Here is an 18,032-nt window from a genome sequence, read left to right as displayed (position 1 = left end):
CGCTTCGCTTTGAGCGCCCCCAGCCTCGTTCCGATGACCCCGCGTACACTACCGATTCCTTACACGCCCTTCCCAAGATTCTACCCAGGGCTCAAATGCCACTTTTAGAATTACAACAAAGAAGGGATCGGCACGGGTCACAAAACCACCCTGTGGGTCACATCCCGCCGCTACACCAGCACTGGCATCAACAAAACCAAAAGGAAAATGCACACGGGAACCAACACAACATTACGCAAAATGCTTAAGGGCACCAAGAAAACATAAGTAAAATGCACTCACACACAGTGGCAGCCTGTCGTGCGCCGCAACACGGCGTCAAAGTTGGTGGGTTGCACCCAGTTCACCACCTCCAAGTACACACCGTCGTCCTGCTCGCGAACGAGCGCACACACACACAGACACACGCAACTGGAGCGTTCAGTAGCACTGATATGGGGTTCGTTAGCGGTCACGTGAGCGTCCTTGGTCGCACCGAGCGTCCCTGTATGCGTTCGTGCCCCCACGTGTCTCAATCGACACGATTAACACCTAATGGTCGCTATGCTCATTAGGCTGGCGCCACAGCAGGGCGAGAGCTCAAAAGCTGGTGCCCTCCAGGATCAAAAACGTCCCGGTCCTTGATGGGTCCAAACCCCTGACTACACGACGCACCTGAGGGCCCGCTCTCTCTGGCGCGCCGGTACGAACCGCGTGCTGCGTAAGGAGCATAGCCCTTACCCCGTCTAACCATACCAATGCAGCCGGTCTCGCTACACTTGATTTGGCGACCTGCAGCACGGAACGTAACATTCCGCGAACCGACTTACAACATGAAAGCCGCGCACCTGCCTACTGGCACTTCGCCTCGCTTAGAGCCATTTGTCCCGATCCTGCTCGGGCAAACACTGAAATTGCCGCTCCCTACTTTATAGGCGCTTACCAGCTTCACGGCATCATCTGAGGCTGTATGAGGTGCCTCGTAATCTCTTGATCCGAATTTGCCTTGAGTCAAGTCATCTCTCATTTCCTTCTCCTCGAAGGTCCTGGTCGGACGCCCATCGGGTGCGTTAGACAATTGCGCTGCGCTCTGCCCGGTCGGCCCAGCAGGCCCACCTCCGCTCTCTGCCTCGGATGGAATGTCCCCGCCATCAGTAAGGCTACGGGGCACTTCACGCTCTATGCCCGACACAGTGTTCCGTTGCAGTAACGTTACACTTTCTCCTGTCACAAGCTCACCGATCTTCCATCTGTAGTCACTGGCCGCTTCATGCTGAACGAACGGCCCTTTTCCGCGGCTTCCTTGAGACCTCGTTTTTGGAATTGTCAGAGTGACTACCAACAATCCTGAACTCGCGTCCGCGTCCGTTGTGTCATTTGGGGCAGATCTAACCTGTGCAGCTTGATCGTCGGAGTGCGCGTTCACCGCCTCTAATACCCCGACGCTGCGTTCCGTCACGATACTTTCTTCACCTGAAATTCCAGCTGCGTGGAAAGCTGGCTCTCTTTTTACTTCTTCCTGGCTGTTTTCTTGACCTGTGCTTGACAGGCATATGCCTTTGCCTTCCAGCACTGGCGGCTTGTCTGCTCGGGAATCGGAGCAGTTCTGCCCGGCTAGTTCACTAGATCTCCTCGACTCTTTGAGCTTAGCCAGCTCGAGCTCTAGTTGCTGGCGCCTTGCTTCTAACACCTGTTAATCCGGAGGTTTTACCTCGCATAGCGGCGCCTTTCCTCCATTCACTTTTGCAAGTCCAGCTTGAAAATAAGCTAAACGCGCCTTCGCCAGTTCTACTCGGTACCTCACATCAAGTGAGGGCCGGCTTGGATAACTCTCCATACCGTCTTCCGTACCCCTCAACTGTCCTACCGGCTCGAACACATGAACAGGGACGCGAACAATGCGACGAAGGAAACTCACAGTTTCGATGCGTCGATCCGCATTGCCAGCTCTTTGGTGTCGGAGTCCACCTCCACTTTCACCGGACGCTGCGATGACCTGTCGCACGCCGCTGGTCCTGTGCACGTTGTTGTCACTTGCTGTGACCCGTCGGTGACCGTCAAGTTCTCGACCCGCTGCTTTTCTTGACCGGATGCAGTCCCGCGTCGCTGGACTACTGCCGTGGTCCTTGCATCCTTGCCGCCGTCTCTCCGCAGGTCCGTTCTCGAACGCTGACGTGTTGCCTTGTCGTCGCCTTTCTCCCTGCCTTCAGTCTTCTTCCTGCGCCGTCTTCCGATGGCCGCAGGATCCTGTCGACTGCGCCAGTAAAGTTCACAGGTTCGCTATCTTTCTGCATCGCACCAGAGGTGCCCCGCCAGAGACCGTTTGTAGAACTGAAGACTGAAGCTTGATCTTCGCACCAGGGGTGCCCCGTCAGAGACGGTCTCGCTATGAGTTGAGACGCAGGGATAAAAAAAAGAATACATGAAGTTTTATATACAAATATTTACAGCATATACAAGTTAAGGCACTAGAGACAAGTTAAACAGCAAAGAGATACACAACAACAAATAGGTGGAACTGGCTAACACTAGGGGAGGCCCCTACTCGACATAGCCGAAGATGCTCACCTTAGCTCAGAACCTCGCTTCCGACTCCAGGGCCCGGTTTTAAAGCCCTAAAGGCCCGGCCCACATTTGGTAGCTTCCAATCATGTTACACTGCTCACATGATTGGTTTACCGAGAGCATGGCCAGCCCTCCAGCTTCCGTAGGGCAAAACGCCCTTTCCATTGCAAAATAAAAGTAAAAACAAACACAGATACACATTCGTGCCAGCACGTGCGCGAATCGGTAACGCGGGGCGGGGGGACCCCCGTAGTTCCGGGCGCGTTCGCGAGCAGCCGCGTTCCAAGAAAGCAGACGCTTCGCTTTGAGCGCCCCCAGCCGCGTTCCGATGACCCCGCGTACACTACCGATCCCTTACAATAAACATTCATAGCTTTGAAAAACGCTGCATATGACAAATGACACTCTATTTTGGTCTGCTCTAATTATTTTGAGTGCTCACTAAAAGTGCACAGTTTTGAAGTCATTACGAAAGAGAACTGAAGAAGTAGGTTTTGTAAAGATTTTTAGTGGAGTGGATTTCAGAGGGGGACGACATTTATGGTCTAGTACTGCTTTCATACTTCACTTATCTATATTGGCGCGTGCTCATGGGAGCGCGCCGACGATGAAGACGAAGTGTGCGTGTGCCGGTGGACAAAGACGAAGTGTGTGTGTGGTTCGGACAGCCATCGTGTGAGTTCTCTGCTGTGCACTGAACTTCGCTGAAACTGTGATATGTACCGGTCCTGTCTTCGTTACATTTTTTGTGGAGGTGCTGGGTACTTTCCAACATCTACGTGCCCCGAAGGCTCTCTATGAACACGGATTTGACTCCGATTCAGCGCAGTACGAGCTGCCGCATCCAAGGTCAGTCACCAGAGTACGGTCCGTTATCCCCTAGGACCAGGGCTCCAGCCGCGACGCGCAGGACTGACGTGGCACCTTTGGCTAGCAACGGAGACGCGGCAGCTATGGCTGCCAACGGGAACTCAGCTGCTCATTTCCTGGTCCTCCAGCCGCGAACGCCGCCGACCTTCCATGGCGAAGTGTTTGAGGACGCGGAGGACTGGCTTGACCAGTTCGAGCGCGTTGCCAGGTACAACGGCTGGGATGCGGAGCGGAAGCTGCACAATGTTTACTTCGCTCTTTACGACTCGGCGCGGACGTGGTACGAGAACCACGAGACAACGTTTCCTTCTTGGGAACGGTTCCGTAGCCAGTTGCTGGCGACCTACGTCAACACCGACCGTCGGGAACGAGCTGAGTCGGCGCTGCAGTCAAGGAACCAGCGACCCAACGAGAGCGTCGCAATGTATTATGAGGACATGACACGACTGTTCCGAAGGGCGGATCCAAACATGGCCGAGGACAAGAAAGTGCGCCACCTGATGCGCGGGATAAAAGAAGAACTGTTTGCTGGGCTTGTGCGAAACCCGCCTAACACCACTTCGGAGTTTCTATCGGAGGCCACTACCGTCGAAAAGACCCTCCAACAACGCGCCCGCTATTACAATCGCGCCGTGAACACCGTATCAACTGCCGACTTTGCGCCAGCCTCCAGCGACTCCGCTGACACCCTTCGGGAGCTGGTTCGATCTATCGTCAAAGAAGAGCTGCACAAAATGCGCCTCTCTGCCCAGTCGCAGCCCCAGTGTCCGTCGTTAGCACACATTATCCGAGAGGAAGTGCAGCAGGTGGTCCCTGAACCTGTTGCCCCTTCTGTCCTCACATCGATGCCCCCGCGCCAGACGTACGCGTCGGTACTCCGACAGAACTGCGACCTCGCCCCTTGGAGCACAAGCCCATCTGCATCTGCTTTCCAGCCGCGGCCCCCGCCTGTCCCTGTGTTGCCCGAAGCCAGGCTGCGGAAGACGGGCGTGTGGCGGGCACCTGACCAGCGGCCCCTTTGCTACCACTGCGGTGAGGCTGGCCATATCTTGCGGTGGTGCCCTTATCGTCGAGCTGGAATTCGCGGATTTCATCCGCGAGTCCCCTGTCCGCCCAATGGCGAACGGCCCCGCGAAATTGAGGAGCACCTGTCAACGCGCCGGGATCACACTCACACTGATTTCCCTCGCCCTGACTACCGCCCACCAACCTCTACCCGCTATCGTTCGCCGAGTCCCCGTCCTTCGACAAGCCGTTTCAGCCGCTCACCGTGTCCTCGCCGGGGAAACTAGACCCAGCGGCCTGCGGAGGTAAGGCCGCTGACGAGCGAACAGCCGAACATCCTCCATCGCGTTCCCGACCAGACGACGGCTATCAAACGAGGACACGTGACGATCACAAAGGATGTGCAGCTTCGGTCTTACCGGTGGATATCGACGATTTAGCAGTTACGGCATTGGTTGATACGGGAGCGGACTATTCGGTTATGAGCAACGAGCTAGCAAAAGAACTGAGGAAAGTTTTAACCGCGTGGACTGGGCCTCAGATTCGCACAGCTGGTGGGCACCGCATTACCCCTGTTGGCCGGTGTACGGGGAGAGTTGCAATCGACGGATTTGTTTACGTTTGTGACTTTGTTGTCCTACCTCACTTTTCGCGCGATGTCATTCTCGGCCTGGACTTTTTACAACCTAACGGCGCCGTTATCAATTTACAAGAGCCGCGCGTGACGTTTGCGCCGACGCAAGCAATTGAAATAGCCGACCCAGACGACTCCAGGATACCAGCCCTGCGTGTTGCTGCTGATGACGTGACGGTGCCTCCGCGGTGCAGCATGATGGTCCCCGTGCACAGTGACTCGCCCGGTGATCGAGACGTTATGGCAGAGAGAAACGTCAGCCTTCTACTCGAGAAAGGAATTTGCGCTGCAAGAGGGCTTGTTCGCTTACGGGATCGTTCCGCGACACTCTTGATCACCAACTTCGGAACAGAGTTCCAGCCTATTGCGAAAGGAACGGCCGTCGCATACGTTACCGACTTCGTTGAGCCCGCAGAAATATGTGCTCTGGAGCTACCGTCGCCGGACGGACGCGATGCAGCAGCCGTTCTGTCTACCGTGGACATTAATCCCGGCTTGTCGGTGGGTCAGAAGCAGCGCTTGTTAGAGCTCCTTCACGATTTCGCAGAGTGCTTCGCCACGACATCAACGGTAGGGCGCACCCCGGTAGCCAAACACCGCATCATCGTCAACGAGGAGACTAGCCCCATGTCCCAACACCTGTACAGAGCGTCGCCGATGGAACGGGAGGCTATACGATCCGAAGTGCAAGAAATGCTTGCAGACGACGTAATCCAGCCGTCCACGAGCCCCTGGGCTTCGCCTGTGGTATTGGTGAAGAAAAAAGATAACACCTTGCGATTCTGCGTCGATTATCGGAAGTTGAATCGTGTCACGAAACGTGACGTTTACCCCCTTCCACGTATCGACGACGCCTTGGATCGACTGCGTGACGCTAAATATTTTTCTTCACTCGACCTTAAGAATGGCGACTGGCAGATCGAAGTGGACGAAAGGGACAGAGAGAAGACAGCGTTCGTGACACCTGACGGCCTTTATGAATTCAAAGTGCTACCCTTTGGACTCTGTTCTGCGCCAGCAACCTTCCAACGCATGATGGACACCGTTCTTTCTGGGCTTAAATGGCAGACATGCCTAGTGTACCTTGATGATGTTGTCATTTTTGCTCCTAGCTTCGAGGAACACCTCAACCGGCTGCGAATGGTGTTACAGGCGCTCCGTTCGGCACAGTTGACGATAAAGCCACAAAAGTGTCACGTTGGTTCCGAACAGCTCAGTTTTCTTGGTCACGTGATAAGCGCTGACGGAGTCCGTCCTGACCCAGAGAAGACTGCCGCTGTGGCACAGTTCCCGCACCCACCGACAAAAAGTCCGTTCGTAGGTTTCTGGGCCTCTGTGCCTCTGTGCCTATTACAGACGTTTCGTTGAAAACTTTTCCACAGTTGCCGAGCCCCTTACAATGCTTACTAGAGACAATGTATCTTTTGTGTGGCATGATGATCAGGAATCTGCCTTCAACGAGCTACGCAGCCACCTACAAACTGTCCCAATACTCGCCCATTTTGATGAACGAGCTGCCACTGAAATTCATACTGACGCCAGCAATGTTGGTCTCGGCGCTATTCTCGTTCAGTGGCAGGATGGCAACGAGAAAGTCATAGCGTACGCCAGGCGCTCCCTCTCGAAAGCAGAGGCAAACTACTCTACCACAGAGAAGGAATGCCTTGCGGTAGTGTGGGCGATTAGCAAGTTCCGACCATATCTCTATGGTCGCCCGTTTCGAGCTGTCAGTGACCATCATTCGTTATGCTGGCTAGCCAACCTCAAAGACCCTTCGGGACGGCTTGCGAGATGGAGCCTTCGCCTCCAGGAATACGACTTCAGGGTAGTGTACAAGTCCGGCCGTAAGCACAATGACGCCGATTGTTTGTCACGTGCACCTGTCGACGTTGCTCCGGCCGAAACGGAGGACGACTTCCCGTTTTTTTCTCTCGTCACGTCGTCCGATATGGCCCGGCGTCAACTGGCTTACTCAGAGTTGCGTCCGCTCATCGAGCATCTGGAGGGCCTTAACGTCGCTGTTCCGCGGCTTTTCGTTCGAGGTTTGGGTTCCTACAGTCTCCGAGATGGCGTCCTTTACAAGAGGAACTTCGCCCATAACACGGAAACCTTTCTTCTGGTTGTGCCATCCGAACTCCGTCCAGAAATCTTGCACGCCTGCCACGACGAGCCATCGGCTGGTCATTTGGGTGTTACGCGGACGTATGCCCGCATTCGTGCGAAGTATTACTGGCCAAAGTTGCTCTCATCAGTCCAGCAATGTGTGAGGACCTGCCGTGACTGCCAGCGACGAAAGACACCACCAGTTAAACCCGCAGGGCTTCTCCAGCCCATCCCTCCGCCTACAAAACCTCTCCAACAAGTGGGCATGGACTTGCTGGACCCATTCCCATTGTCTTCTTCTGGGAACAAATGGATTGTTGTGGTGACGGACTACTTAACGCGGTACGCCGAGACACAGGCGCTTCCCCACGATAGTGCTGCAGAAGTGGCTCAGTTTTTTATGACATCAATCGTCTTGCGTCACGGTGCGCCATCAGTCGTCATCACGGACAGTGGAACCGCCTTTACGGCGGCATTAATGCAATCTCTCTTCGAACTCACCCACACCAGTCACTGGAAGACAACAGCCTATCATCCCCAAACAAACGGCTTGACTGAACGCCTCAACCGGACGCTTGCAGATATGCTTGCTATGTATGTCAACGTTAAGCATCGTACGTGGGACGAAGTTCTTCCTTATGCAACCTTCGCCTACAATACGGCAGAACAGGAGACTACCCGTCTTACACCTTTCCAGCTGGTCTACGGACGGTGTGTCACTACCATGCTGGATGCTATGCTACCCGCTGCTCACAACGACGGAGACATCGGCCCCTACGCTGACGTTGACACATTCGTCCAGCGGGCTGAAGAAGCCCGCCAACTCGCAAGGTGCCGGATTCGACATCAACAACAACTCGACGCTGGTCGCTACAACCTCCGACACCGATGCGTTCGGTACGAGCCCGGCGACTTTGTATGGGTATGGACACCTGTGCGCCGCCCCGGACTCTCCGAAAAGCTCCTCCGACGCTACTTCGGTCAGTACGAGGTGGTTCGTCGTATAAGTGATGTCACATACGAAGTTGTTCCGCGAGACACGACCTCCTTACCACGTCGGCGCCATCCGACCGAGACTGTCCACGTGGTGCGCATGAAGCCCTACCATGACAGGCTGCAACCCGCCGCTTTACCAGCTTAACAGCTCTCTGTATTCTCTGCCGTCCGCCGTCTATACCGAACATTACCTTTGCTGTCCGTGTTCGTTTCCGGCGTCGGGCCGCCGCCTTGATGGAGGGGGTAATGGCGCGTGCTCATGGGAGCGCGCCGACGATGAAGACGAAGTGTGCGTGTGCCGGTGGACAAAGGCGAAGTGTGTGTGTGGTCTGGACAGCCATCTTGTGAGTTCTCTGCTGTGCGCTGAACTTCGCTGAAACTGTGATCTGTACCGGTCCTGTCTTCGTTACAATATGAAAGAGAACCCAGAGGTTCCTCAATCAACAGGCGCATTTCCCGGTAGGAGTCTCAACTACCTGATTCGTGGAATGCTTGCAAATCTGTTACCTGCACTGGACAGGGCATTCGTTTTGAGGAACGTGGTTCGCTAGTTTCTGAAGCCTTTCATCGCTGAGGAAGTTAAACGCCCGATTGAGAGCTCTGTCAGGACACTGGAGTTACTGTGGATCGATGCTAGTGCCGTACGCAGAAAATCTGGACCAGAGAATTTTTATTTATTTATTTATTTATTTATTTATTTATTTATTTATTTATTTATTTATTTATTTATTTATTTATTTATTTATTTATTTATTTATTTATTTATTTATTTATTTATTTATTTATTTATTTATTTATTTATTTATTTATTAATTTATTAATTTTTTTATTTATTTATTTATTTATTTATTTATTTATTTATTTATTTATTTATTTATTTATTTATTTATTTATTTATTTATTTATTTATTTATTTATTTATTTATTTATTTATTTATTATTGTACCCTCAGGGCCCGAAGGCATTACAGAGGGGAGTGGGAATACATAAAAATTCAGCCTAAACAGCAACAACAAGGAGAGAAAACAAAAATAAACCAGGAATACATAAAAAGTGAAAACACAGGAAGGCAATGAGATTAGAATGCAGTGGAGATATACTAAAACAGTGTGTAGACAGTGAAAGGCAATCTTTAAACAGTAATAAACGACACATACTCAGAAAGAAACATTAAGGACTTTACGAAATGCATTGTTACCGGAAATACCTGCGATGTCGTGGGGAAGGTTATTCCAGCTGACACAAGTTCGGGGTATGAATGAGTCATGAAAACATTTGGTGTGACAAGATGGGATTGCAACTTTATGACGATGATCAACGCGTGCTGATATGTAACATGGTCTAGACAGTAACTTAGGATTGAAAAAGCTGTTGTGGTAAATTTTATGAAAAAGACACAATGAGCCTATTGATCTGCGGTGGGAAAGAAGTGGTAAGGACAAACTTGATTTCATGGCGGTTACACTGCTTGTTCGGTGATAATTAGAAAGAATGAAACGGCATGCGCGGTTCTGCACAGCTTGCAAATCTGAAACGAGTGAATCGATGCCAGGGCTCCAGACAGATGCAGCATATTCTAACTTGGACCGTACCAGTGTTTTATAAAGTAATAATTTTGTTGAAGTAGATGAACGTGAGAAATTTCTGCGAAGGTACCCAAGCATGCGATCAGCGTTATTTATTAAGTATTCAACGTGAGTTTTCCCAAGACAGGTTACAAGAAACGTAAACACCCAGATATTTATAACATGACACGGTTTCGAGAGAGACGTTGTTAATGTGATAAGAAGAAGGGGCATTAGAGAGACGAGAAATGCGTACATGTTTACACTTAATAATGTTTAGTTGCATGTTCCAAGTAAAACACCAGTCAAGTACCTTGTTAATATCGGATTGAAGACAAGAGACATCATTACCATCTTTAATTTCGCGGTAAATAACACAATCATCGGCGAAAAGATTAATTGAAGAAGAAATGTTAGCCGGTAAGTCATTTATATAGATGAGAAAAAAAATTCAGGGGGCACTTTGACTGTCTAAAGTGGGTAGAGGCGGAAGCGTTTTCCGCACCACCTTCACTGTTTCTGTGGCACCGGTGGCGTCACATATAATTCAGTACTAATTACTAGGTGATGACAAATCACTAATTAATGGTTAATCAGTGATTAATGTCTGAATACTAATTAACTGCTAATTAATGACGCTTAAGCTTCGCCTTTAGGAACACCACCCGTTCAGCGCGATGCCTTGCCCTTTGAACGCAACGCTTTTTGAGGAAAGGAAATGGCGCAGTAATTCTGTCATCTCGGTGGGCACCTGAACCGCACCGTAGAGGAAGGGAGGAAGTGGGAGTGAAAGAAGATAGATAAAGAGGACCCGTAATGAAAAAAATGAAAATTGTATTTGAGGAAAGGAAATTATGCAGTAACTGTCTCACAAAATTCAGGGGGGCACTTTTTTGACCTAAAGTGTGGTCACTGATGCCCCTAAGAGTGGAACGCGACAGCGTCTTGCAACGCTGCCAAGGAGTCCATAGAACGCCATCGCCCATTCGGTTCTACGCCTCGCTCGTCAGTAAATTGGTTTTTGAGGAAAGGAAATGTATCTGTCTCTCATTTGTCGGTGGACACCTAAACCTCGCGGGAAGGGAATGGAGGAGGATGAGAGTGAGTGAAGACACCGTATTCACTAGACGCGCCTTTGTTCATTCCAAACCATCGAGCTGGCATGGCGGAGTGGACAGCATGCTCGTCTCTCACGCCGAAGACCGGGGTTCGATTCCTGAGCTCGACCCAATTCTTAATCGGTTTTATTTATTTATATGGCCTGACTAGTACAGCTAATTAGGCTAATTGGGTAATTAATCAATTAACTAAGCTCAGTCCCAATTAATTGGAGCATCACTATACGGTCCCTTGAATTGGTTGCATGGTTACTAGCCAAAGTACAATTGGCCCCGTTTGAAATTCGCGCACTGTGACGTCACGACCCTTTCCACCAATTGAAAAGCGTGACATTTTCTGTCGACAACTGCTGCTTACAACGATGAGGCATTAAAGGCTTCCGCCTTAAAAGAGGGGCCCAAGAACTGACCCCTGAAGCACGCCGGAACGGACAGGCAAAGAATGAGAGTTTATACTGTTCGCTGTTACGAATTGTGAACGGTTAGAAAGAAAGCATTGTAGCCATGCAAGGACATTAGGGTCTATGTTAAGATTGCTTAATTTAAGAAAGAGAAGCTCATGTGAAACAGTGTAAAACGCTTTCGAGAAGTCCAAAAATATGCAATCTGTCCGAGACCCGTGGTCAAGGATGCAATGAAGGTCATGTGTGAAACATATTAGCTGAGTTTCGCATGAAAAAGACTTACGAAAACCATGCTGGGCAATGCTGAAAAAGGAGTTAGATTCTAAAAAAGAGATGAGATGAGAATATATGACGTGTTCCATGATCTTGCACGGGATACTAGTGAGCGATGTAGGTCTAAAGTTATCAGGAGAATGTTTACTTCCGGACTTATGCAGTGGAATCACTCATTTTGGGTGGAAAAAACAGCGCGAAAGGGACGGTAGACAAAGATGAAGGAAACCACACGGACCTTCATCTTTGTCTTCCGTCCCTTCCGCGCTGTTTTTCCTGACCCCTTGGCACGGCGCGCCGATAAGGACAGCCGGAGGGCATGTGCTGACGCCGCTAGGAGTGTGCTCCGCCCGAGTCGAGATTCCCCACGTAACTTTCTCCTGTTGATTTGTGGTGCTGGCGGAGTGCTCCAAGGACCTGATCCTCGGTCTTGATTTTCTTCGAGAAAACGGCGCAATCATCGACCTCCGTGACCTCATGGTGACTTTTTCGACCCAGCGCGCAGTTTCCGACGACTACACAACAGACAGGCCAGTTTTCCGGGTATGCGATGATCATGTCACGCTACCTCCACGCACCAGCATGTTTTTTACAGTGCACTGCGACAACCCTCCCGCCCATCAAGGCCTCGCGGAAATGAATGTGAATTTATTGTTGAGCCTACAAGTCTGCGTCGCTCGTGGGGTCTTTTCCTTGAGTAATAACCGAACTGAACTGCTTTTAACGAACTTTAGCGCCGAATACCGCCATTTACCGCAAGGGGCAGCCATCGCCTACTTTGATGAAGTCGGCGAGCCATCAGCCCACTGCGTCCTATCGTTGCTCAACAAGAACTCTCCCGAGAGCACTGGCCATACAATTCGAACTGACGTGAATCCTGCTTTGCCTTTTGACCAGAAACGACGCCTTCAAGCAATTCTTGACTCTTACCATGACTGCTTTGCCGTCACGTCCAAGGTGGGACAGACGTCAGTAGCAAAGCATCGCATTATAGTTGACCCCACCGAACGCCCTATCCGCCAACACCCCTACCGAGTGTCGACTAAGGAACGCGAGGCTATTCGGGCGCAAGTTGATGAAATGCTTCGCGATGGTGTGATCCAACCGTCCACAAGCCCATGGGCCTCCCCTGTTGTGATGGTCGCTAAAAAGGATGGCACACTCAGATTCTGCGTCGACTACAGGAGGCTCAACAAAATTACAAAAAAGACGTCTACCCACTGCCTCGAATCGACGACTCGTTCGACCGACTCCGCCATGCCCGATACTTTTCATCGCTCGATCTACGCAGTGGCTATTGGCAGATCGAAGTCGATGAACGTGATCGTGAAAAGACGGCGTTCATTACTCCTGACGGCCTCTACGAATTTAAGGTGCTTCCCTTTGGTTTGTGCTGCGCCCTCGCGACCTTCCAAAGAATGATGGACACTGTCCTAGCCGGCCTCAAATGGCAGACGTGTCTCGTCTACCTTGACGACGTCGTCATTTTCTCTGCGACTTACGACGAGCATCTGAGGCGCTTGACGGCCGTCCTAAATGCCATCCGCGCGGCCGGCCTCTCACTAAAACCGGAAAAATGCCACTTTGCATTCCAACAGCTAAAGTTTCTGGGCCATGTCGTCACCACTGAGGGTATTAGCTCTGATCCAGAGAAGACGGCAGCCGTAGCTGCTTTCCCGACTCCTACTGATAAAAGTTCTGTTCGAAGGTTTTTGGGCCTCTGTGCATATTACAGACGCTTTGTCCATGACTTCTCCCGGATAGCCGAACCACTGACTCGTCTAACAAAGGACGACCAACCTTTCATCTGGGCCGACGAGCAGCAACGGGCTTTCGAGGAGCTTCGCACACGCCTTCAAACAACGCCCATACTTGGCCACTTCGACGAGGAGGCGGATACAGCATTGCATACCGACGCCAGTAACGTTGGCCTCGGAGCAGTTCTCGTTCAGTGGTAAGATGGTGCTGAGCGGTTCATTGCTTACGCCAGTCGCACCCTCTCTCGTGCCGAAGCGAATTATTCTACTACCGAAAAGGAGTGCCTTGCAATTGTGTGGGCGGTGACCAAATTTCGGCCGTATTTGCATGGTCGGCCGTTTAGAGTGGTCAGTGATCACCACTCTCTCTGCTGGCTAGCAAACCTTACAGATCCTTCTGGCCGCTTAGCCCGCTGGAGTCTCCGCTTGCAGGAGTTCGACGTCACTATTGTGTACAAGTCCGGCAAGAAACACAGTGACGCTGACTGTCTATCCCGAGCGCCTATCCCGTGTTCTTCACTTGAAACAGATGACTCCGTTTTTCTCGGCGCTCTCACGACGCCTGATCTCGCTCAACAACAGCGAGGTGACACCGAACTGCGGCCCCTCATCGATTACCTCGAGGCAACCGCCTCATCGCCACCTCGCCTTTTTACGCGTGGCCTGTCGTCGTTCTGCTTGCGGGACGGCGTCCTTTACAAGAAAAACTACGCTTCCACAGGCATTCAGTACCTGCTGGTGGTCCCAACGCCGCTCCGTCCCGACGTTTTGCAGGCATGCCACGACGAGCTTTCTGCCGGCCATCTCGGTTTCTCACGGACCTTGGCTCGCGTACGACGAAGGTACTACTGGCCCAAGCTTGCTGCTATTGTCCAGCGCTATGTTAGGACGTGCCGTGATTGCCAACGTCGGAAGACGCCGCCTGTCAAGGCGGCCGGTCTGCTGCAGCCTATTGGTTCTCCTCGAGTACCCTTTCATCAAGTCGGTATGGACTTGCTCGGGCCGTTTCCTACGTCATCATTGGGCAACCGCTACATTATCGTCGCCACTTATTACCTCACCCGCTATTGTGAAACCAAAGCTCTTCCCAGCGGCACTTCTAATGATATTGCGAACTTTTTCATCTTTAACCTAGTCCTTCGTCATGGTGCCCTGCGGTTGTTTTAACTGACAGAGGCACTGCATTTACTTCAGCTCTAACCCAGGAAGTTATGCGGCTCAGTGGCACTTGTCATCGCAGAACAACAGCTTACCATCCTCAGACGAATGGCCTTACTGAGCGACTCAATAAGACCATCGCCGATATGCTTTCAATGTACGTCGACGAAGACCATAAGAACTGGGACCAGGTACTACCGTATGCAACATTTGCGTATAATACCGCAGTCCAGGAAACGACCCGCTCCACCCCGTTTCGTTTGGTGTACGGTCGCGAAGCCGTTCCCATGCTGGATGCAATGTTACTGCCCGATGTCGCCCTCCCATCAGTTGCCGGCGCTGACCAATTCGTCCAGCACGCTGAGGCCGCCCGTCAGCTAGCTCGAATGAGACTCCGGACGCAGCAGCTTAAAGACGCTCAACGCTATAACCTTCGTCACAGGGAGGTCATATACAACCTTGGCGATCAAGTCTGGGTTTTGGTTCCTGTTCGCAAGCGGGGTCGCTCCGAGAAGCTTCTGCGCCGCTACTTCGGCCCGTACGAAGTGCTGCGCAAACTCAGCGACGTCACCTACGAAGTGATTCCGCAAGGTACTGTTCGTACGTCCCGACGGCAAACACAGTCGGAAGTCGTACACGTTGCCCGGATGAAGCCCTTCCACGCCCGCTAGGTCCAGCCTACGCTTCTGCTTGACCTCGCGACGCAGCATCGGGACGATGCTTTTTCCACCGGGAGGGGCAATGCCGCAACGCATTACTGGCGCCGCCTAGTAGTCGCGCTAAGGAGGCTGGCGCGCGCTCTTCTTCGCCCGAGAGCTCGCTCGCTAGTCGGTCAGCCGGCCGGGCCGTTTCCGCTGGCGCTTGGACGCTGTGGCAAATATAAACCTAAATAAAATATAAACCCGCTTCTGTGACAATATGAAGCCAGGTTAACATAACAACCATAAGGTGCAGGTGCAATCCATGCGGTGTCTGTTGGAGCGGTCGATGCCACGTATATCTGAAGATATCCCGCTATCTGCATGAACAAACGCATGCTATCAAGCAACCGTGCCACGATGCTGTTCACACGCCCACGGAAACCGTTTATGAACGCAGTTCTTTCATATAATCTGATATTTGGCTGCAACAATCAATATTGCTGCAGATTTTATTTACAAAGAATAATTAAATAGGTTGGTCGACCCGAGCTTGACGCGGCAGCGGCAAGATACTAGAACTTCCGGAGAGCGCACTTCATCGTTCTTTCAGGGTCCATAGGCAGCGCGTGAAAATATATCTGCAGATGACCCGACGCAATCTTGTAATTTTTTTCATTCACATTTTTGGCATCGTCAAAAGCATTCCTCATCGATTTTCTATGGCAGCCTTAACAGTTCGATGCGATCGGTGGAAAGACTTTAAAAGAAAGATGTCTACACGTGAAAACAATGAATCACTACCTTCAGTACTTCCATACTGATGCCTTACAAATTAACAATTTTCAAACTTTTTCCCTGAGAAAGCTGGACATGCGTAACCTGGAAGGTGCACATGCACTAACCATGAGATATTGCTCTTGTCACTATCACACGTGCAACCTGCAGACGCAGTGTGGGTGGAGCTTCTTGATGTTCAATGGTACCTGGATATGCGAGCTACTGAGTAGAGGAGACATACATACACCTGCAGAGCGCGTATACTGCAGGAAACATAGACGACGCGAATCTAAGTAGGGACCCTTGGAAGCCAAAGTAACGAGCTGAATGCAATAAACTATTGTCAGAAAGTTAGTACGCTTTATTCAAAAAAGAAGACACGTGCCCCTGAAAAATTGTTGATTTCACACCACCGAACTACTTACCTTCTCCAGTCATTAAGCTATACAGTGAAAGTCTTACCAAATAAGATCAGTCTATCTAGCTTTAATAACGCTCGAATAAGGCGTAAAATTTTGCGCTCAATGTTTCTGGAGTGATTCGTGTTCCAAGTGTTTGCTCTTTCTGGCGTAAGATGGTAACGTGTTGAATAAAAACATACACATGGTAGTTTAATCTCTCATATCTGCAATTATCGCTTTTATTGCAGTTTTATGTGCATGTTAACCCTGGCTTTTGTATAACATCTCAATATTTTTTTATTCATTTACTTCACCTCTTATTTTTGTAAATCTGTGATAAAATGTGATAGCAAATTGATATCTTGTATATATTTATATTTTGTACTGCTGTCACTGCTGCATGCCGCCGGCTTCAAGGCCTCGTCAAGCTGTCACTACAGCTTTTTGCCTGGGAGACCGCCAACATTGTGAAATGTTGAAAATAAAGGTGAATTGAATTGAATTGCGTTGAATATGGAGTCGTCTATTTTATTTAAATTTCACAGGGTTTAATACCACATTCAGGCAATATTCAGGCATTTCCAGGCAATATATGCTACCAAACATTTGTTACCCAACTTCTCGCACATTTAGCGTCAAGTCCCCGCAGGGGGGCGTCTCCAGCATGCAGACTTTGGTGAGTGGCGACACCATGGGGTTAACCCGAGCATCCGCAGGGACATCCCCGCAGGGGGATGATGGTGAACAATGCGTCACCACGGACCCGAGCATCCGCGCCTAGCCGTGCGTGGCATCGCCGTGTCCGGGGAAAAGGGGATCCTGGTGGTTGAGCCAATGCCGAGCGTATGGACCCTTAAGGCCCCTCGGCGGAGGCAACACACCACTTTGGCCCCAGCTTCCTGTAAGACGGTACCTCCGGCCTGACCCAACCGGAGGAAATCGGCAGTAGCCTTTTCCTTTCCACCCCTCTATCTTTCACTTTCCTATTTCCTTTCTTACAACTTTCCTGTATCCTCCTCCCTTCTTCGTTTTTTCCTCTTTTTCCTGGAGGCGAGGGTTAACCGTGTGTGACCAACTACCCTGAGTTGAGTCATATTAGGTTATAGTTAAGGTGTACAGCTGGCGTGGGCAGGACTTTCAAGTTCCTGTCGCGTCCCCTTGTTGGGCTCCATGGTGGGTGGCTGGCACCATGACCGAAAAACCTGAAATTTTTATAGCTTTCCCCCTTTCGAAACCTGATCGCTCTCTCAAGAGAGGGCGGAACGAAGCAGAGTAATTTTTTTCCAAAAACAAACCAACATTTGCCAAATTCCATGTCGTCCACAGTGAAGTGCAAGATAAACAAGCCAGAATTCTATCCCCCTTCATCGTATCGAAATGCTTAACAGAGGCTTTGGGCCCCGGCTACAAAGTATCAAAAATGGCCAGCGGCGATCTATTGCTGTAACTCTGAGATAATGTTCAAACTTCCAAACTCGCAAACATAGTGTGTATGGGGGAGACACCTGTCTCCATCACAGCACACCGATCCCTCAACACTGTCCGTGGCGTCATCTCAGAAAATGATTTTCTACATCTCACAGAGAAAGAAATGCTGGAAGGCCTTTCCGATCAAAACGTCATTGATGTGTACCGAATCAAAATCTGCAAGGACAACAAAGAAATAGATACCAAACACCTTGTCCTGACTTTCAACACATGCACATTGCCAGAAACCATCGACGTTGGATACCTCAAAGTAAATGTTAGACACTATATCCCTAACCCCCGAAGATGCTTTAACTGT

At 50.6% G+C, this 18,032-nt stretch overlaps 2 protein-coding genes across 3 annotated transcripts in view; both read left to right on the top strand.

The window, feature by feature from the left end:
• LOC149326519 (carbohydrate sulfotransferase 11-like) overlaps positions 1–18,032 on the top strand; it is a 58,764-nt gene that overhangs the window by 24,298 nt on the left and 16,434 nt on the right. The gene's annotated exons all lie outside the window — the stretch shown is intronic.
• LOC149326520 (uncharacterized) lies at positions 3,342–4,956 on the top strand. Its single transcript, XM_089563404.1, has one exon. It carries the CDS (start codon positions 3,342–3,344, stop codon positions 4,704–4,706), a length of 1,365 nt encoding a protein of 454 aa, XP_089419530.1. The 3' UTR covers positions 4,707–4,956.

The sequence above is a fragment of the Amblyomma mixtum genome, chromosome 10 (assembly GCF_055824585.1).
Source record: "Amblyomma mixtum isolate Tamu chromosome 10, ASM5582458v1, whole genome shotgun sequence".
NCBI classification, from domain to species: domain Eukaryota; kingdom Metazoa; phylum Arthropoda; class Arachnida; order Ixodida; family Ixodidae; genus Amblyomma; species Amblyomma mixtum.
Note: the sequence above shows the minus strand (reverse complement) of the source record. Positions and strands in the feature narration are given on the sequence as shown.